The 22,316-nt window shown below is 36.0% G+C and overlaps 1 protein-coding gene across 5 annotated transcripts in view; it reads left to right on the top strand.

Moving 5' to 3' along the window:
* The window catches only part of LOC131579860 (neurabin-1-like), a 40,809-nt gene that overhangs the window by 16,281 nt on the left and 2,212 nt on the right, over positions 1-22,316 (top strand). For 4 of the 5 annotated variants that reach the window (XM_058840346.1, XM_058840348.1, XM_058840347.1 and 1 more), the window contains exons 7-18: positions 292-438; positions 2,211-2,264; positions 3,989-4,218; positions 5,887-5,983; positions 6,064-6,250; positions 7,041-7,192; positions 7,988-8,321; positions 9,887-9,971; positions 10,557-10,628; positions 11,110-11,305; positions 15,669-15,785; positions 21,386-21,574. In XM_058840346.1, the coding sequence (XP_058696329.1) occupies positions 292-438; positions 2,211-2,264; positions 3,989-4,218; positions 5,887-5,983; positions 6,064-6,250; positions 7,041-7,192; positions 7,988-8,321; positions 9,887-9,971; positions 10,557-10,628; positions 11,110-11,305; positions 15,669-15,785; positions 21,386-21,574 (1,860 nt within the window). The remainder of the gene's footprint in view (positions 1-291; positions 439-2,210; positions 2,265-3,988; positions 4,219-5,886; positions 5,984-6,063; positions 6,251-7,040; positions 7,193-7,987; positions 8,322-9,886; positions 9,972-10,556; positions 10,629-11,109; positions 11,306-15,668; positions 15,786-21,385; positions 21,575-22,316) is intronic. The other variant, XM_058840350.1, reaches the window with a different exon arrangement.

Genomic DNA, 22,316 nt, shown 5'->3' with positions numbered 1-22,316 from the left:
TTGACTTTTAACTGTCAGCTGTATGTGACAGTTTTGTGCATGTCTTTCTTAGCTCTCTTTTGTGGAACTTTGATGAAGGTGTTTGCAAGTTATCTTTGAAGCTTATCCTAGGTATAAGAAATTAAAAAGGAACAGTAACTAGTCAAGAGAAGTTTTGCAGCTAGTTGGATTACTTGATTGTGTGCTTTGATTACTGCTACTACCATAATGCAAAAGTGTGTGTGTGTGTATGTGTGTGTGTGTGTGTGTGTGTGTTACAGACAGAATGTCATGATTTTCTCAATTTGTCAGGATGATGATTATGATGATGAAGAGGAGGATACCTATGAGTCACATTTACATGGAAAATCTGTAGAAGTTTTCGATCTTCCTGAAAATGAAGATATTGGTTTACTACTGGATATGGATTCGGCACAGTCTCTTCTTAAATTTAAAGAGGTGTTGTAGCAGTTTCTTAAATATTCTTTGTGATGCACTGGGGAATATCTGAACCGTGTAGGATTTGGAGATAATCTCTTTCATGTTCCCTCTCATAGCTTTGGGTTTGTTTTTTCCCAGCATCACCAAAAAATATCTCTGGTAAATGTCCATTGAAATGTAGGTCTTCTGTAATTTTTTATATCCAGTTTCCCTATGTATATTTACATTAAACAATCTTTTGATTTAAATTAAATTTCAAAAGCCCTTTGAAAGAGGGGGTAGAGCCCAGCCCCAACTCTTTCGTTGTTATGTCTGGGCATTGCATTAGATAGATAGGATGCTTCTCTTGGTTCTCCTGTGGCCTATTGGCCTTTGCATGTGTTTGCTGCCCAGTAAAATGGCTTTAGCTGCAGAGAGCACGGGGGGTGTGTAAATATGCCTGTTTTGAATGGTCTCAAGTGTTGTTGTGAGATGTTTTTCAGGAAGACAAGAAATACATATCTAATTTCTTGGTTTAGCCCTGGTAGTCTTCTGAGAAATCTGTGTACATAAAAGCACTTGATTCTGTAGATAGGCATATTTTTGGCTTGGAGGGTATTTTTTATGTGTGTTTTTTTGGAAGGAATGGATTTGTAAACCAAACAGGGCATTCCAGGCTCTGAATCACAACTTAACATAATTGGAAATAGTACGGTTCTCTTTTCCCAGGGTTTTTATAAAGGAGCATATTTACTTTATTCAGGGCTGTGGGATTTAGTCAGGGACTTAAATGGTACAGCCTTTGGCATTTAGGAGTCCAGGCTTCTCTGATAGATTTAAGTGCCTGGCATTTTCACTCCGGGAGGAGAAAAATATACTGTAAAGAGCCTGTTTTGTCAGATGCTATGTGCTGTTACATCAGCTTATTTTTGTGAAGGATTGGTCTTTTGCAGATCTCCTAAATTTGTTCTCTTGATAACGTTGCTGATGTCATTGAGGAAGTAGAAATTGCAGGCTGCTGATCTCTAGAGAACATTTACAATTTTTCTAGGTTTGGAAGCGTAGCAGCAAGCTGAAGCTTCTTAAGTGCTGTATTTACTTGGGATACAATTATAATCTCATGTAGAATCATTACCATGCTGTTACTAACATAATTTAAATGAAGAATAGTCATGGATTCACCAGTTTTAATTTGGGTTTGGTTCAATGTACCTTTACAAAAAAGAAAATCTCCACAGGGTTACAGATGGAAAGCCAGATACAAGGAACAATTAATACTTGTTAAAAAAAATCTTTATATTCGGCTTAAATGTAGTCTTTTAGATTTCTAATAATCCTATTAAGATTTGTGGTGTATAAATAAATGGCTTAATTTTAAAATAAAGCCAGCACATTTACTTTTAAGTGCTGATTGTAAAAATAGTTACTACTACTAAGTTTCTCCTTTATTCCTTTATTTCCCTTTATTATTTTACCAGTTTTCATCATAAGTGCGTTGCTGCCTTTTCAATGCCCTGGCACATTGAAACATTATTGTAGTCTTTTCAGCTTTCCTAATGTATAGACAACAGTGGGAGATTTTTAGGGTGATTATGTAGGGTTATTTGAGGTTTCATTAATTTAATGTATTTTTTTAAATAAAAGCTCATGATTACTTCTCCTGTAAGTGACAAATAATTACTTTAATAATAATTGACTTTATGCCACTAGCAATAGTTTTGAAAAAAAGGGAATCATGGAGAAATACTTAAAAGTAGCATTTTCGAATGTAATTTTGTGTGTGCTCATACAATTTTTTTCATCTGTTCCAGCTACAATTAAAACATGCAGTAACAATAGCTGAAGTGAATCAACTGAAGGAGAAAGTAAGTTATCAAAAAATATTATTATTAGTAGGGTTTTTTGTTGGGTGGTTTGTTTCGAGGTTTTTTTGTTTTGTTTTTATGGCTATTGATTTTACCAGGAATAGGCTGAATGCAAAAAGCAGCAATCTATTTACACCTCAGGTGGTCTCTACAATATGTTATGCTAGACAAACATTTCTAAGCTGAAAAGCTATGCTCAAATTAAAAATAATAAATCAACCAAACAAATAAAGCCCCAAAAGTCACATAAAACAACTAAAAAAACCCATCCCCCAAGTCCCCACTTTAAAATGAATGCTTTAGTATTACTGCTTAGAGTAGCTTATAGTGGAGAGCTGTATGAAAGAGCTCATAATCACAAATTAGAACATTATCACTGGATAGAACTTGTCTTACTTGAGAATAGACAATGGTTTGTGGCTGTCTTTCTGTTACCAGAAAGTTATTTCTGCTATCTTCTTTCCTCAAATTTCTGACCTGGTCTGGGCAGAGAGTTTTTTCCAGTAGTTTTTTTGCTGAAGATTGGTTCAATGTCTCTGCTTATTATGAGGAAAGATTTCTTGTTCTTTTTTGCTGCTTTTTCCACTGATGCAGATTTATAAGTGGCCTTTTTCTGAAAATTTTGTGTATGAGTGAGCAGCTTCTTTTATTCCACTGCCCTTCAGTTTTGCCTTGCTCAGAGATGCATTATCCTAGGACAGGTTGCCGCACATTGTTGGAAACACGTAGCAAGTGAAGAGGGCATAGTGCTTGAGTTCGCAGAATTTTTCAGTAGCAGTATCTGTTGGGGTATTCCATGTGCTCCTGCAATTGTTGAGGCAAGACAGACAAAGCTACTTATGATAGTTCCCTTTCTGATTTCTGACAGTGCTCCTCCTCTTTCTAGTATTCTTGGTATGTGGCCCAACTGGATTGCAGAAAAGCTGTTAAAAATGTTGGTATTAGTACAACTTACAACCCAGTTTTTAAATTCAAAAAATTCTTGGTCCTTTCAACATTCTTGTTCCATTGGCAGGTGATCTTAACTGGCTTCAAAAGCAGTGATTTATTTCCTCATTGTAAGCGGTGTCCCCAGAGAAGGAGGCATGGACAAACTAAGCTGTATCTTGCCTGTTCACTCCTCTAAGGCCTGGAGAGCTTCACATGTTCCCATGTATAATGTGGCTGCTATCAAGCTGAAGGGGTGGCATCCCTTTCCTCTGCTGAGGAAATATTTGGTGGTTTTGTACATTAGCTCAAGAAAAGGAAACCCTGTGCATGCCATCATTGATTAGGAAGACCAATGTCATATAAAGTTACCAGGGAAGATCAACCGGTCATGTTTATTCAAAAAGCTGTTGGTAACAAAGTAGTAGGGAGCTTGTCTTATACAGGTTAAGTGGCCTTTGAAAGTATTCAAAATAGGCCTCTCCAGAGATATTAAGATCTGGTGAGATCTTGAACAATATAAGCTAATAATAGGGGTCTTGGTCATTTAATCTGTCAAGAAAGATGCAATACCAATGGGGAACAAGTAAAAGACTCTTGGGTTTCAGTTCAAAACTTGCTTAATTAGCAAGGTTTGGGAAGAGTTTATGTGATTACTTTGAAAGTTGTGTCCTGTTTTAATATTACTGATAAGTATATAATTACTATTAGCTGTTCACTACTTAAACATGTATCAACAACTGTTTTTTATTTCCTCTTTTAGTTTAGATTAATTCATTAAGTATTAATCTTTTCAGTTAAAAGTTGTTGAAGCAGAAAAAAATGAATGGAAATTTAATCGAGCCCAACTACAGCAAAACTTGGATGAAAGCAAAGAGAAAATAAAAAAGTTAGAGACCTACTGGTTAGAAGCACAAAATTTATGCAAAACAGTAAATGAGCGTCTTAAAGAGACTCAAGAACAGTGTGATGCGCTTGAAAAGAAATACAGCAAGGCCAAGAAATTGCTTAAAGACTACCAACAAAAGTAAGTACCCCAAAATACCAGGTCTCTATTTATTGCTTGTATGTTCTGTACAACCTGGGGAAAGTTGTCAGCAATACCTAGGGGAATAGGATTTGCTTAACACACTTTCTTTACGTTTATTAGTGTGCAGGGAAGCAGTGGGCTATAAATGCCAAATTCTTCCATACCTTAAATCACCAACTTCCTGAAAGGTTCTCTGAAAATCTTGCTGCTGCTTTTGGTTCATAGCTAAGGAAAAAACATTTAATATTTCAATGACAACTTTTTAAAAAGAAGTTAGTTAAAAAGCTGTAATGCATTTATACTTTTTTGGAAGGACTACTTGAAATTTGATATGACGTGTTTGGCAGTACCTTTTGCTCCCTGTGAAAAAGTCTCTGCTTTGACTGACTTCGATGTTGCAGATAGAGTAGGCATCAAAGGATATTTAATAATAGCCTGATAACATATGATTTAGTCTGAGTTAGGATTTATATCTTATAGGAGGAGTAAGAAGAATTTTGAGAAAAATTTAAAGTTTGGGGATATGTATCTAGCCCACTAAAATGGCAGCATGAAAACAATATCTTCAATCTGTTAAAGGGTGTGGGTTTTTTAGTAGAAGTAATATTGTTTATTAGATCCCCCTGTGGGGGACTCCAGCACTGTTGTTATACGGTAATGTCCAATTGTTCCACCATCTTCCGTCTTAGCTAAACAAGAGATAATTGCAAAATACTTGTAGATGTGTCCAGACAATACAGAACACAACTGTTGCTTTTGGTAGTTGCTGTAAACGTATAATATTCTTGTTCCAAATTTCTCCACTTGTTACTTCTAAAAGCAATTTATTATGATCTTTTGCTTTGTAGTCCACATCCAGAAATGTAACTTTTCACAGTACGTTTTTGTGCTATTTGGTGAGCTTTTTAAAGGTCTCCTTTCCCCTCTCCTCCCAAGCTTATCCGTATGGAAGTTCAAAAGTACGTGAAGATGACTGCTAACATGCTACTTTCCATTCCCTCACTGTTTAGCAAATTCGCATTATTCATTTGATTGTCCCTGAAGCTTTTGCATCTGTTGTAGCTGTTTTATGCTTATTTTCTGTTTTTTTATGTCATTACATATGGCGCAGGCAAAAGCAGCTTTTATTTTTGTTTCCTTCTTGTAGTCATTGTTTCTTTTGGTAAAACTCAACCATTGCAATTGCTGTAGGATGAACCAAGCAGAAACTTGAAATGCAATTCATTTTCCTACAAAGAATTTTCCCATAGCTTTTGGAAGGAAAAACAGTGTGTGCATGTATTTTCGTGGAAGAGAGTAAGGTGTAATGATTGGAGTCGTGCATGTATTTTGGGCTTAAATGCATATGCAAATTGGCACTTTTAAAATGAGAGATGGTTGGTTGTAACTTTGCAGAAAAAGCGTTGCCACAAATCCTTTTTCTGCCCAGAGTAAATTACAGTCATCTGTATTTTCTTTTGAAGACAGTAGAAGCATACAAATAAATATGTCATTTTACGACATCATAAGATTAATGAATCAGTTATACCTTACAGATGGATTTTTGTCACCATTCACTAATGGTATGCTTTTTCGTAAATGCAGTTGTGCATATTTCTATTTAACATATTTCCTACATTTCTGTATATTACTGTTTCATAGAAATGTATATGTTTCTTTCACCAGAGAGATAGAATTTATGAAGAAAGAAGAAGATCATTCAAAGCTGCTTGAAGAGAGAGACCAGAAATATGCAGAACAACTGAAAATATATCAGGAAAAAGTAAAGCAGTATTATATTTTGAAATAAATTTCTGCATTCTTGGAGACTTGTATCTGACTTCTAAATTTTAATTCTTGCAGATTTCAGAGCTTGAAAATAAATTAAAAGCATACGAGAAAATGCCTTATATGTTTGAAGGTGGCAGTTTATTGGAAGATGGCTGTCAAAGTCCAGGCCAATCTAATGAACAGTCAAAGACAAAAGACAGTGAAAAAGAAACCAATTCAATAGGAGAAAGAATAAATTCTTTAGATATGCTGATTTCTGGTAAGTAGATTGTAGTATTTTTTATTTGCACTTAAGGAAAATTAGGAGGAGTTATATGTGTAGTGGTTTTTTTTGTTGTAAGAGAACTGAAGTGTTTGCTGTTTCATACTGACTGAGTAAATGTTTTGGCTGAGCTGAGTCAGTGTGGATACTTGAGTTTAGATTACCCCAGCATTTTCAGTATGGCTGCAGTGTAGTTCTTAAACGTTGTGGGAAAGAGGAGATGGATGGAGAGACAACTATTTGAATTGTTCTTCGGATTGTCTGTTAGTGAAACTAATAGTGGGAAAAAACACTGAGATATGTCAGTTAAAATCCCATTGATTTCAAGCTATAATTTACAGTAAACTTGCTATGTCTTGTAATTTTATATACAGAATGTTATGAAACAGCTGTTCAAATGAGAATTAAATTTTTAAAATATTTGTTAAATTCTGACTTCATTAAGAGTTTCTATCCTAAGGAATGAAGCTAGGAAAGCACAAATTTTCATCTGTTTGAGAACATAACATTTTCAATCCGTAAAACAATTATATTCTGTTGGATTTTATTGGTTTTTGATTGAAAAAGTTGGGTAAAAGTATATTTCAAGTTAAATAGAAATTGCAGTTGCAATGTATAAAATAGTGGAGTATAATATAAAAAGTATTTTCATACAGTAATGGTTAACATGTAGAATAATTCTGACCTAAATTCTGAATATTTTTCTGGACAGTTTGTTGGTGAACTTGCCTACCAGTTTTTGCTGGGTTTTTTGCTTACTTTTTTAAAAAGTATGTATTTGTTGCAGATTTTGATGCTTTTGTTGGGGATACTCCCAGATTAGACACCAGTGCCCACAAAGCAAAAGCTCAGCTTGCTTTGAAAGTGAAACGCCAGCCACCTTCTCGATCAAAGCTGAAAGAATCTCTTGGGGGTGGACAACAGACTGCAAATCTACAGGTACTGACACTGGTACTGACACTGGTAATCATGCACTCTGGATACTGAACATGTGTTGAATTTTATCTGTACTTGCATTTGTAAGTCTTCTCCATGCTTCATTCAGGCTGTGCCAAAGCATTGTAGTTTTATGCTGCATCAAGTGAAAAAGCTTTTTAGGGTTCATAACGTGTATGTGAACTCTGGCATGTTTTTGTGGCACAGTTAATTTGAAGTTAGCAAAGAACTATGTGAGCTTGTTCTGTGCTACTTCTGCTTGCTGAAAGATTTTAATACAGTGATCTGTATCAATTTATCTTGTTATTCCTTCATCTGGACCAAGTTAGTTACCAAATTTCTTCAAAAACTAAAGAGTTCTGAAATGTTTCATTATTCCATAAGTCATCATTCAAGTTCACAAGAAGCATACCAGTAAAATGTTCTCATGTTTCTGGAAAACAACTGAAGAATTGAGATATAGTCAATATATGATAGAGCCTGTGATAGAAGGAGAACATTGAACTAATTCAGATAGACTGAAAACTGGCTTCATTGAATTGGAATGGCTGAGGTGTACCAGAACATTTCTGATTTGGCTAGAAAAAGGTTATTTGGGATGTGCAGAAAGTTGTGTATAGAGGTGGGTAACAGCCTATAAAATCAGATTCATGCGATTCAGATGGTATCCACAAGTATGTAAAAAATTTCCTGAACTAAGAAAATTTGCTTAGCACATCCTTCCACCCTGCTAAAAGAACAGACAATAAATGAGTATATGTCATGTCTATCATGAAATAACTTTCAAATTTATTGAAGGATGAGGATTCAGAAGACGGTGTTCTCAACAGAGAATCTTCCGCTATGTACCTAACTAAGACCTTAGAAACAAGTGAAAAATTATCTCTCCCATGCCTGGATGACACAGATCGAAGGAGTGAAAAGCCTGAAAAAAGAGAAAGCACAGAAAGTCCTCTAGAGTCAAGTCCTTCTGCTTCCACACACTCTTCTCCAGTACACAAACCAAACAATGAAAATAGCACAGCCACCACTCGCTCACCTCCTCCTGAAGGGATGACTCCAAATTCTCCTCAAGGGTATCTCAAGAATGTTAAGCAAAAAGAAACAAAAGGGAAAGGGAAAGAAACCAAGGGTAAGATTTAAGGGTTTATTATTATTTTTATTCTTTGGGACTGAAGTTTTACAGATTTTAGATGTAATCAGTAAAGGTCCTAATATGTTTGTGCAAAACACAAGCCTCATAAGTGGCAGTGTATTGGAGAGCAAGTCAGATGGATTTCCTGGTTCCCAGAAAAATTTGTTGTTGGCTTTGTGCTTCCAGACATTATCCAAGTGTTTAAACAAGATACAGATTCTGAGTATTGCGGGAATTACTGCATTATTCATTGTGTCCTCTTAGGATATTTGTCACTGGAAGGTTAAAGGTATTATAATCAGCCTAGTCACTACTAATCATTATTTGATAGGAATAGTTGGAATTTTTCTTATAAATAATTGAGAAAGGGATCTAATATAATCTTTTTAATGTTTGATATTTTTTGGAATAAGCCAGTACAAATGTATAAAGACAGCTGACTTCCTGTCTTTGCCATATACCTCAGACAAAACCATTCTTTTAATACCCTGAAACAGGATTTGTTTTATACTGTCCTTATTTTGTATATTTCTATAAAGTCTCAAACAAAAATAGTCTAAAAAAAAAAATGGCACTAAGACATACCTGATACATATGTGATTTTGCTTTCTTTTCTACAGTTTTTTTTTGTGGTGGCAGAAGCATTGTAAACTTTTTTTTCCTAAATTGGCCCCTGGAATTGCTAATTAATGCAGTTCATGCAGATTGGTATTGAAAGCTTGCTCTTTGTGAGAAAAATTACACTAAATACTGTTTCTGCTAGATTGTTGCTTTCTAACTATTTAAATGTCTGCCTGTTATTGAATTAGTCCTTTCTATTACCTTTTCATCCATTCATGTATCAGTCTGTATTTTAACCTACTATGCTGTGTTTAAGAAATTACCTCTTTTCTTAAAGGACTACCTCTGGAAACAAACATCACTATTAAAGTTTGGTTTTGTATTCAAGTTGATTGGAAAAATAACTAGTTTAACTGTAGTTCCAATTTATTGGATGTTACATATTTAGAAAAAGTGCTTAACTAATTAGCTAAAGTTTTAATGTTGATCAGAAACTACTGATTTGTTCAACAGTTCCCTTAAAAATTAAGTTCTTTCATGCATCTTATACTGGTTATGTGGCTGTGTGTTTTGAAGTTGACATTTTGCAAAAGAAAGAAATTCTTTTTTCTAAACCTATCATAAACTAATTTTTGTTTGTAGTTCATTAGAGCAAAATATTGTGATAAGTTTTACCTTTCTGTAGACAGTATAGAGTTACTCTTTATCAAAAGGAATATTTTTTGAATAGTTGTTAGCAATTGTTATGTTCCCATTTTTCAATGGCCTGGTACAGCCAGATTGGACCCTGGTACAGAATGATGGGAAAATGCCATACAGAATAACTTAGGCTGGCTGTTATGGCTGTACTATTTCCAGTTGTTATCTGTGTGTGGGAATGGGAGTTTTAACACTGTCACCCAGATCTTCATATCTGACTTACAAGCATCATCATTAGTAGCTGAAAATTGCAGGTATTTTTACAGCAACATTTCTGTTTTTCACCTCTCTATGAAAAACAGAAGAAAGGAAAAATGAAGACAAGACAGCGGAAACAAATGAAGGAATACCATCAGGGAAGTCCAAAAGGAGATTTCCAGATTTTGGGTAAGATTTTTCATGTGTTCTTTTGGAAGCAAAGGTTGTTCTGTGTTATTTTTGAGAATATTATGTTCTCTAAATAAAACAGTGTTGAGGAGGCCAGTAATGCTACTTCATAACACCTTTAAAGACAGGGGTAAAGCTTCTTGAAGTCAGCTATCATTAAAGACTTAGACTGGTACTGCAATAAATGAATCATAATGTATAACATAAAAATCAGCTAATTTCACACACTGATAACATAGGGACTTTGCTCAAGTTGCTGTGCATTGCTTAGGAGCATTAATGTAGCAGTAAAACTGTGGTTTTCCTCCTGGTTATATCTATATGCTAAGCTTCTTTAGGCATTTTCTGTATTTATTTTGGTTATCTGTGGCTTTTGAAAGGGTACTGTCATGGTTCTTAAATAGAATATGAATGCCAGAACTTTTTAATTGCATGCATAATCTGCAAAATTATGCTTCGTGTAACAATATAAGTGTGGCTTTTTGTAACTGTTGAAGTCAGTGTAAAAACTAACTTGCTGATTTAAAGAAATGTTGCACCAGGGAAGTGTAAGTGCTTTATGAAGTTTGTGTTTTTTCATTTCAGTGGATTGCGGAAATCTGGGGGCAAGGGTAAGAAGCAAGAAAAAGAAATTCTAAGAGGTTCTCTGGATAGCAGGTAGTTCTTTTGTTATTTTATACATACATGCTTCATTCCTAAAATTTGTAACCTAAGGATTTCTTTAAAACTGTCATTAGTGTTTGATCTTAAAGTCCATTATTATATAACAGTGGCAAAATTCTGTGAAGGTTTAATGATACAGAGATGAGCTTCTGATCTCACAGAAGAGAGCAGAGGAGACAACATTAAAATTGTATTTTGCTTAGGAAGAGGAATGTTAAGTGAATTAAGTTACCAATTGCTTGAAATTGTTAAATTGCATGAAATACTGCAGAAGTTCTTAAATTTGTGTTGTTAAATAACCCATTATTTTTGCATGGATATTTAAAGGCAAGTATCAGTTTTCATTTCAAGTATCAGTTGTGCTGTGAAACTGGTAAAAATAAGTAGTGTGTTTTGGGGATGGTTGTGTATTTGAGGGATGGGGTGGGGTTTTTTCCTGTTGTTATTTAAACAGAATTTAATCTGCGTATTTCAGAGGCTCCCGAGAACTTTTGGATGACTCTGGCAACAATCTGTCTGCATCAGATTCAGATTCCCCTGTTCCTACTTGCATGCCTTTCTCTTGGTTTGGAGACAGCCACAAAGAGCCTCAGATTTCAAGTAGCAGTCTGCAGGTTACTCAGGGTGGGCAGGATGGTTGTGAGCACGGTCAAGAGAAGAACAGAAACAAGGTAAAGATGACCAATTTGTGCCTTGAATATTTAAGTGTTGCATCTTGATAAAGTAAAAATATCAGTGGTTAGTATTTGGAAGCCTATGTACGTAGTCCTTGACCACATCACCTCTTTCAAACATTGATGGAGAAGTTTGAGATACTGCAGTGCTTACAGGCAGGAATTATATGAGTGTTCCTGTTCCCTCCTCTTCAGCTGCAGCATCAGTAGAGGCTATTCGGGCTGAAGTAGCATCTAAGGAAGAATCACAGGGCATGCTTTCTCACTGGTTGGTAAGGCTAAAAGTAATGCTGGTTTCAGGAAAGCATAGTTTAAAGGTCAAATCTGTTTTCCAGACTAGCTCATGGAGGAATTGTGCATAAATAGAGGTCAGCTGTCCAAACAGTTGGCCAGCCAGTTCTTACCATACTGGAATGTAGGGTTGGAGTATCAAACAGGTTGAGGAAGATAGCACCCTACTTTTCATTAACAAATACAGTATTAAAAGCCAAGAAACACATCTGTAGAACACTTTCTTCCAGGCTTCTGAGTAACTGATAATCTAATAACTCAGAGCCTTTTAACTGTATCTTGAGAGCGAGGCTACACAGTTTAGTCTATAACATAGTTGACATCTTTACAGTTTAAACTACTTGAAAGAAACAGCTTTAGAAACTAAAAGGTACAATGTGTATGTTGTCTGAATATTTGTAAAATATCTGTAAAATCTTTTTCAATTTAAGACTGTTCCTAGCAATTTTACTGACTTCATTCTCATTTCCTCTGGCTTTTGTCAAATTGAAAATTACAGTTATTTGAGTAAGGTCATAAGCTGGGTTTTTTCTTGAGTTTCACACTTCTTCTTCACTTTGGATGGCTAAAATACCCTTTCATGTTTCGATTTTCTTCTGTGTTGTTACAAAAAGAGTTGTATATCTGGAAGAGAAACTTGCCAGGTTGTAGTCCATGAAGTCTCAGATATTTTGCTGAGATTGCAAATAACAAGTTTGCTTTCCATGTTTCTAGATGGTGATTGCACTAAAATGCTGTTGTAATACTTTTTTTCTAAAATACTTTGTTTCGCTAGTGTAAAGCTGCAGTCCCTGTGATAGTGGTAAATTGTCTGCATATGTAGTTTTTAAAAATTACAGGAAGTGGTTTTAGAACCATACAATCCTTATTATAACACAGGAACTTAATAAGAGTAGGAATTTTTTAATCTCTGAAGCAGAACTGTACTTCACAAAATACTGCCCAGTGTGCATCAATCTTACGTATTTACAGCTCCTGCATTGGTCTCTTCTGTTGAACATGCGGTGGCCAAAAGATGTTTCTGTAAATAACCCAAGGATTTGGAATGTATATGCATATACTTAGGTACAGTTTTTGATTTAATAGGAATGCATGGTTGGTCTCTTGATAGGCTGTAGGTGGTTTCCTAGTAGGCTTTAGCAAAGCTATCAAGAGGTTTTTCCTGTATAGATAAGCAGTCAGTGGGTTTGACTGTCAAAGTCACTGATTGAGAAGAACCCACTGGTCCCTTCTTCATTGATCCTTTCTATCTTACTTAAATAATTTTTGTAAGCATAGTAAAAGTGCCACTGCTGCATTTTTACTGTGAACACCTACAATGTGCTTAAGCAGCTCCGAAAGTTTTCATATACCTACCATATACACCTACTTTTGGCAATCAAAAAGTTACAGGTCTTACGAGAATGAATGCTCTCTTCCTTTCCACACTGTTCTGAAGTAATAGTCTTTTCTTCTTACTGGACTATACTTGACTTGCCCGAGATGATTACCACTTCGACCTTCCAGTTGGTTTCTTGCCTACTGGTTTGGGTTTTTTTGTTTCCTTCTCATGCTCCAGGATGTAATTGTTGCTTGCTGCTTTTTTCCTTAGTGCCAGTTGCAAACCAGCAGCTGGAATATTATGCAAGTCTCCAGCTATATTCCTGCTTTGTAAAATGGTAGAAAGCTGATCCCACTGAAGAACAGATTCTCGTACATCCATTAATCATAAAATCATAGTTTTCCTATCCAAAGTCAGGCTGTTTTCACTTTGCAGTATTTGGGGTCTTTTGTAAACATGGTAATGTGACAGCGGTTGCTGCTTCAAATGTGTGACTAATTGTTGTGGATCTGAACTTAGGGGTTGATAATTGCATTTGCACAGTAACAAAGCTTTGGTTTGTTTTACTATGAAAAGACATTAAAATTGACAAGGAAATGTACTTGACCACTCAGAAGTGAGTCTTGTTACTAAAACAATATAAAAGCAAGGGACAAAGTCGTCTTCCCAGAATTCAAGGGAAGAATACTCATTGATATTAACTCAAAATTCATAAATAAAGCAATATATGATAAATATAGCAATAACATGTATTCATTTTATGTTTGTAATATCCCATATGATCATGTGACAGCATTTCTTAAACAAGAGATAAATGCAGAAAAGCTAAAATAAGAACTTAGTCATGTAAAAAATCTCTGTGGAACTAAGTTCTTTGCATTGTGTGTAATTTTTGTAGTTGTGCTTTAGCAATGATTATGTAAGGAATATAATTACATTTCTTATCACTTGTTTTCTGGTTTTGCAGAATTTGCCTCTGAAAGTTACTGCACTTAAAAGGTTTTCATTTTCTTAAAATGGTTCTGAAGTTAGTTTTAAACTTACAGTGTGACAAAGTAGTGAGTCAGTTTCTTGATCCCTGTGAAAACAAGAAACACAGGAACTAAAATCCTGTGTGCTTACAGACAGTTCTTAAATTAGTCCCTTGACATAAATCTGTCCCATTCTCTGATACACACATATACACAGTATTTATACTCATTGTTTTTCCAGAATATTACTTAGCTTCTGTAAGCAAGTATGCAGTCTTTCATTTTCAATGCAAGGAAGAGCAGTGTGATATAAACTAGATTCCTTAAATGATAGAAAGCATACCTATAAAACCTCTTCTGTCCAAATTCTTTGCTATTCAAGAGTCAAAAATCTTTGCAACTGGCTCTAAACACTTAAAAGGAAATTACTGATTAAACTGATTAGGAGCAGGGGAGGAGGAAACATTACTGGTGCTCAGATGCTTTACTTTTGGTTATGTTTTTATTATTGTATCTTTTCAGTTTTGTTTGTCTGAATTGTTCTTGATTTTCTTTGTAGAGGTAAAAAGTGTAAAGCCACTGAGGATGGCTGAAAGAAAAGCTCTTAAATAAATTTTCAGTTTGGGTTGAAGTTAAGTTGAGAATAGGTTGATGGACAAAGTATTCTGTTGTTTCTGGTAATAATTCTTGCATCTAAAAGACTGAAGAAGACCCTAAAATTCAATGTAATTAAATAAAATAATCTACATGGTAAACAGAACACCATTTCTCAGTCAAGAAAATACTACACAGAGGTAGCAGGAAAACTCAAGTTGTGGTTTGGGGGTTTTATGTTTGTTGTGTTCTGGTGGTGATGGCTATTTTCTTGAGCTTTGGTGCGGTGTTTTTAAGGCTGAAAATGTGTATCAATAATTTAGAGTATAAGCGAGTGCACTTAAAAAACAAAAATCAAATAATCCAGAAAACTGAGAGTTCAGGTGGAATTGAAATCAGAACAAAATACAGAAGTGCTAAATGAGGATAACTGCAAAAATGTAGGTCTTTTATATGAGCATAACTAGCTGAAGAAAAAGACCTTAAAGATCAGTTTAATTTAGGATCTCAGGTTATTTATGCACATAGGGTTGTGGTATGGCATTCTTACAAAGTATATGTAATTAGTTGATTGGAAACTTAGAGAACATTAGAGAAAATACTGGTAAATAGTTGCTTGCTGATTGTAGGCAGCAAAGAGTAGTGCTGAGACATAAATTTTAGAAAGGCAAAAGGGTGAGGCATTTTTTTGGCAGAATTATTTTTCACTCACTAATGAAAAATATTTTCAAGGTCACAATCTGAGTTGGAAATCGAGGGAATCAACAGAACACTACCTTGTAAAACACATTCATAGTGTTTGTAGAGGTTTCAGTTTAATAAAAGTTCATAATGAGTAAGTCCAACAAATGCATTTTAAATTGCTTCTCCCCCAGTGTGGTATGCCTGCTGAAAAAGTAACTGATGCACTTCCTTGTGTATTTTAACACCGTTTCAGGTTATGACCAATTCTCTGCACAAGTTGCTTTTATTGAGGATATTGCTTTGTTACTGCATTTCTGAATTCAGAAATTGAACAAAAAAGTCAGATGCTTGATGTAGTTAGTATATTTCATATGTGTTCTAAAGGTAACTGACTCATACTATTTTTTTTAACCAAAAAATCAGAATTACTAGAATGTCACCTAATGACCTGCTTTTCCAAGAAGTGAGTTAATAAAACATTATTTCCACTTGTTTGCAGAGTAGAATTGTCATAGATGATACATACCATAGCAAGCCAAGTTGTGAACTTTCAGGGTTAGTGACAGAACCAAATCTGTCAGGTCGTTCACACACTTTAACCTTCTCTTCAAATGAGGTGAGTTTCAAAGTGTGTATATGTGTGTTGTTGATGTTGTTGTTCACACTACAGCATGTTTAATAGAAACAGATGTGTGTAATGTGAAACTAGATGGCTGTTCCATATTTGAATGTTGAAGTTAGTTAATGACCTAAGGACATGGCCTCGTGGATGACACATCAGCCTGTGTGTTCTGATCCTAGTTATATCATAAAAATCGGAATGAACTCACTGTTCAAATTGAAGTTTTTAACTTTAAATGAAATGCCATTCTGTTCCACTGATTTAAAACAACTTCCTGGGTGAATAAAAACTGCAACATTTTTACCTTGCCTTCACATCTGTGCAGGTTTGTTTTACAATAAAATTTCATTTCAATAAAAAGAAACAAAAGAAAAAAAGGAAAAAAGTCAGAACATAGTGGTTCTGATATATAGGTAGAAATTAGACACCTGAAAGTGTGTTCATTCCCCATGAGAATTAATTCCTTTGGCTACAGTTGAAACCTAAAGTCCACACTTTGGTAGCATCCTCAGATACTGTCTCATTTGGTGTTTGACTAATGGACATCTTAATAAATTAAATCCTTTAGTTTAGGAAAACTCATTAAAAAATGAACATAGTTATCTTATGCAAAATGAATTAGAGGGCTTGCAAAACTGGTGGTTCATGAACGTGATGGGATTTTTATTAGCTGTCTTAAGTCAGTCTTTGGTGAAAATCTTAAAATAGCCTAGGAATATGTAGAAAGTTAGTGCAGTCTTACAATGTTATAAATTCAATGTATAAATTAACATAAAAATCTGAGGTCTCAAAAATCATATCTAGTTTACAGCTTGTGGTAGTGGATTATGTTTTTGCCTTTTTTTTTTTTTTTTTTTTTTTTTTGTTGGAGGTAATAGTCTTAGATCTAATGGAAACCAGAGGAACTCCGGGTAATAATCTGTCTTTTCAAGTACTTCCTGCAGTTTTTTGAATGGAATATGTGTTTCTAGGACTTTCAAGCAGTACAAATTGTAAGGCTTTATTAAAGATGTCTTCTTGAATATCATTCTTGGATCAGGATTACAAACTTCCAGTAAACTTAGGGTTCTAAAATTCAAATGAAAGCAGTCTAATATTAATTGTCCATGTGTAAAGTGATGATTGAAGCCTTTTTCTTATACATGAGTTCCAGTGTCCTGTCTAGTTCATATGGCACTTATTGTCCTGGTTTTGCATGACCAGTAAAACCTGCTTGTACCTTTTCAGTAATTACCTTGAGTATCAAGGGTTTACTCTGAGGAAAACAAGGAACAAACTCTGAACTGTTTTCTCATTTGGAAAGCAGTATGTGCGAAGAAAAATATATAGTTCTGTTCTTGGGGTTTTTTTAAAGTTTTTAGTCTAGGTCTGGGAAAAAATAAATAATCAAAGTTATAGCAGTTTGGGGTATTTTGAAGCACAGAATAAATTAGGTTGGAAAAGACCTCTGAGATCAGATTGAGTCCAACCTATGACTGAACACCACGTTGTCAACTAGACCATGGCACTGAGTAACACATCCAGTCTTTCCTTAAACACCTCTAGGGATGGTGACTCCACCACCTCTCTGGGCAGTCCATGCCAATGTTTAATCAACCTTGCTGTGAAGAAATTCTTCCTAATGTTCAACGTGAACCTTACCTGGCTAGCTGACGTCCTCTTGTCACTGGTTACCGGGGAGAAGAGGCTGCCCCCCACCTGGCTACACCCTCCTTCCAGCAGGTTGTGGAGAGCAATGAGGTCCCCCTGAGCCTCCTCTTCTCCAGGCTAAACTCCCCCAGCTGCCTCAGCTGCTCCTCACAGGACCTGTGCTCCACACCCTTCACCAGCTTCATTGCCCTTCTCTGGACACACTCCAGCGCCTCAATGTCCTTCCTGAACTGAGGGGCCCAAAACTGGACACAGCACCTGAGGTGTGACCTCACCAGTGCCCAGTAAAGGCAGAACAATCACTGCCCTGGTTCTTGCTGGTCACACTGTTTCTGATACAGGCTGAGATGCCACTGGCCTTCTTGGCCACCCAGGCACACGCTGGCTCGTGTTCAGCTACTGTCAACCAGCACTGCCAGATCCTTTCCCATTGGGCCACTTCCCAGCCACTCTGCCCCCAGCCTGTAGCACTGCATGGGGCTGTTGTGGCCAATGTGAACAGCACTTGGTCAAGTTGAACCTCAGGCTCTTGGTCTGGCCCATTGATCCAGCCTGTCCAGGTCCCTCTGCAGGGCTTTCCTACCCTCCAGCAGACCAACACTCTGACTAAACTTGGTGTTGTCCATGAATTTACTGAGGGTACACTCAGTGCCTTCATTCAAATCACCAATAAAGATACTGAATAGGATCCTTAATTTAAGCTCTTAATAATTTCTGCCTGATGGTTGTCCAGATCGGTTTGTAAGTATGCAGCAGGAGTTGTGCTAGCCTCTGGCTTTCAGAGGAGTGGGCTATTGCACACTGCCTTACAAATCCTGGAATTGTTGAGAAACTGATGATGGAAGCACCTCTTAGAGGTATAGATAGGGGCAGCACTGAGGAGTCTTCCTTTGATGGGCAGGTGTTCATAGGCAGTTTGAGGATGTGACTGCCTGGTGAGGGTTCAGTTGTTAGCAGCCTGCTAGTTACAGCAGAGGCACTTCACTCACAGATGGTTAGCAAGCTAGCTGGGTAATCCTTCTAATGTTCTTAATATGTTAAATGGTGTGATGGCAGTAGTGTTTTCTTTGGCTTTGTATTTTTATCTCCAGAGCCTTTATTTGCTTCCAGAATCACATGCATTTTTATGCAGGAGCACATGGCTTTCTCATATTTCTATACATTAGAAGTAGTTTTAGTTCTGCTTTCTGAATTTGCAGCTGATCTCTTGTGTGCGCATTGGCTGTTTTGGGGGCTCTAACTTTACTTGTACAAACACAGCTTGTCATGTTCCTTCTGCCTCTGAATGGACATTTGAGAAAAAAAATTATGTAGAGGTATTACTTAATGATCAATAAGCCTTATGCAAAAGTTGGTATTCTTCATCTTATCCTCCTACAGTTTTCACTTTCCTATATTCTGAAAAATAGTCACAGATGCTTTCCCTTGTGTAGTAGTGAAAAATGCAGGTTTTATAGTATTAAAGATCTGTGAGAAGATGATGTCTCTGTGTTTTGACATAGATTCAGCTTTTGCTACAACTTCTGGTTTTAGGATTCTGTCTTTACCAATATAAAGTAGAAGGAGTTTGTTAGCAACTGATGATACTGAAACCCTAAGCTGCAATTCGTATCTAAGCCTGGAGGACTCCTCCATAGTGCAGTCTCTTAAGTGCTCTAATCTATGCTGCTTGGACAAACTGCTTGAGACAGCCCCCAAGATTCTGCCAGGGGACAGCAATTCTCTAAGAAATGAAAGAATCCAGGTCTCTTTCTTTTTTTGACAAGAATAGATATTCAGGTACTTACACTCTGAAATTAAAGAAGGGAAGTTTTTGCATGGCTTACACAGATTCAGTAAATCTGGAGTGAGTTCCAACTGGAGTAAAACAGTACACATTTTTTTTTGTGTAAAGGAGATATATAGATACACACACCCACCACAAATGATAAAAGTACATAGATAAATTAAAAAATACACGTGACAGCATATATTTTAGTATTTCTTGTGGCTGATAGAGCACACCTGATACACAGGTCCAACTTAAAATGCAAAGTGTTTCCCCTTTTCAGAAACACTTGCTAGTATGAGGCAAAGTTGCCAGTATTTATTTTGTGTTGCAGTATCAGGTTGGGGAGTACTGTTATGTAAAATTATTTCAAATAAATGTGCATTTTAAAATTCCCTTGGTAATTTATCCAGTTAATCTTCTCTGTATGAAGCATCTCAAGCTTGATACCTTGGATGGAAGACTCAGTGCTCCAGTTGTGTTGATACAGATGCTGTATAGAGCACTTCAAGCCAAACATCTAGAGCCCTTTGCTGTTATTTTATGCAAATTGCAGTTCTTCTTTTGCTCAGCAGTAAGGTAGATGTGTTCCCACTTGTTTTATCTACATAAGCATTTTGATTTGGATAAGGAGTTCATTTTTGAAATAAATATTCTGATTGTTCCCACTTGCCTTACTTTGATTTATCTCAGAAATCAAATCAGATGTGCTCCAGCAGTGGTCCTGCTACGTTCCAGCTGCTAGTGGCCATTGAATCTTTGTGATCAGACTAGAGCTGTTTGGAAGTGAAAATCCTTTGAAATCCTTCTAGTGTGGATTTTAGGACCCCAGCACAAACTGTTCAGCTCTACAAACTCGTTCCTATTTATCTGCATTGCCTCTTAATGTAGCTACTGTCCCTTGTTTCACAGACCAGGAAAAGCAAAACCATTTCAAATTTCATGTAGTCCATCGCTAAACTGGAAATTTGAAAATGTTATGTTTCCCCTCATACATGTCTTCCATATGGTATGCTCAGATCCATTGTGTTGTATGATCAGATCATGTGACAGGCCTATATCTCACTGTCCTTGACTTGTAATCACCACAATAATTTTGTTACATCAATCAACTCTCCCAAATTATCCATCAAATAAGCTGAATTTTCTGAGATCTCTTTGGCTGGCTGCTGTAGTTGTTCACCTGCAACTTTACAGGGTCATCTCTCAAATCCATAACTAGAAAACTTTTTTCCACATTTCCTGTTTACAAATGCGTGTGTAAGGCTTGCTGGAAAAGGGGAGCATATTTTCTGCTGTTTACAAATATCTTGGATGACTAGTGGAAGCTGCCCAGTCCAGTGGAGCAGTCTGCAAGTCTAATGCAGCCTGTACTCAGTCATGTGCTAGTGAGAGATGATTCTGGATTATGAATAAAGTTTTAGTTAACTGGTATCACTGATTAAAGTACCACGCTGTAATTTCTTCTCTACAGAGCTCAGCTCTGTTGCTCAGTGTAGCAACAGTGTAGCTTTTCTCTTGCGATGAAGTAATTGCGCTTCAGGACAAACAGCAGTACCTTTTCCTCTCAGTAGCAAAATTAAATTGGAGCAGGGTGCCTCAAAAGCTCTGTGAGCTGGCAAAGTGTATTTTCAGTGGAAGTCTGCAAGTTGTTAGGTTTCTGAAATGGTCATCTTCTATTTGGGCAGACCTTTTAAAATGTTGATGTAATAGCATTTGTTCAGAGAACAAACAAACTTCTCTTTACAAATGTACAATATGTAATAAAACTGTACCTAGAACACTCACCAGATTTACTGGCTACTAGAATTGCTTTTATTCTGGATTTTGATCACTTAACAATAATAATAGAATTGAAGTGCTTGATAATTCTTCATGGTGTGTAAGGTAGCATCTAACACTAAGATAGAGCTACCTTAACCAACTAACTTAGGAAGTGTGTTCATTGTGTGGATAGGTCCAGTTTACTATTTATGTTCTCTGTTTCTGACTTAGTTTGTGTTGAATGTTGAAGTGTCTTGTTTATAGTAAACTGGGCAAACTGATATCAAGAACTTGACATTTGGAGTACAGCATGTTTAAAAGTGCACTTTATTAGCCAAACTCAGCTGACAGTTGGAATTCAATGTACAGTCAAGAAAAGTATTGCTTATGGTGACTTTTCTCAATTGGTTAGGCATTGGATGATGAATTTACAACAACAGGAAAGCAAAATCAGTGGCACAGTAGACCCATTTCTGAGTGGACTACCCAGCAAGTATGCCACTGGTTAATGGGAATGAACATGGAGCAGTATATTACAGAGTTCACAGCTATGAACGTAGATGGACAGCAATTGATGCAGCTTGACAGTGAGAAGCTGAAGGTATGTGAACATCCTGAGGTAGATTTGTAACTCTATAGGTTTCACTTCTTATATTATTGTATATTATATAATATATCATTATATATTATATAATATATTATTATATATTATATATTATATTATTATTTCACTGCTTATATTTTTAACCTACAAAGTCCAGTTTCCTGGTTTTGTGGCTTTCTAAGGGGTAGAGTTATTTGCTCTTGTTATTTTATTAGTTTGATAGTAATTTGTAATTGTAAAATTAAAGACTGGCTGCTTATAGCCAGAAAAATAATGAATATTGCTTCCTTGTTTGTATCTTGAGGAAATGAAAGGAAGAATAATTTTCCAAGGAATCTTGATGCATCTGTCACCAATCTCAATATAAGGTCATATCAAAACAAGTTCTGGCCAATTCAAATAGAATCACAGGATCCAGTTTTAAAAATCTGTATCTTTGACATTTCCTCTTCAAATGGGAAGGCTAAAATCCTATTTGGTGACATTTTAAATGTTTCTGGTTGTTACTCCTGCTGAAAATACATATTCTGAATCTTCTGAGCCTTTTCTTACCATTTTACATGTGGAAGGTGCAGTGCATATGTATCCCTTACAGTAAATTCCCGCAGTTTTTCTTTCTTGTTAGATTATGAAACTGCATTATGGACAGGCAAGATGTGCAGCTAGAGTTCATTGGTCTATTCTGATGTAAGGCAAATTATTATTAATGATCAATAGCAGAATTTGAGGGGCTTGGGGG

The sequence above is a fragment of the Poecile atricapillus genome, chromosome 5, assembly GCF_030490865.1.
Source record: "Poecile atricapillus isolate bPoeAtr1 chromosome 5, bPoeAtr1.hap1, whole genome shotgun sequence".
Lineage (NCBI taxonomy): Eukaryota > Metazoa > Chordata > Aves > Passeriformes > Paridae > Poecile > Poecile atricapillus.
Note: the sequence above shows the minus strand (reverse complement) of the source record. Positions and strands in the feature narration are given on the sequence as shown.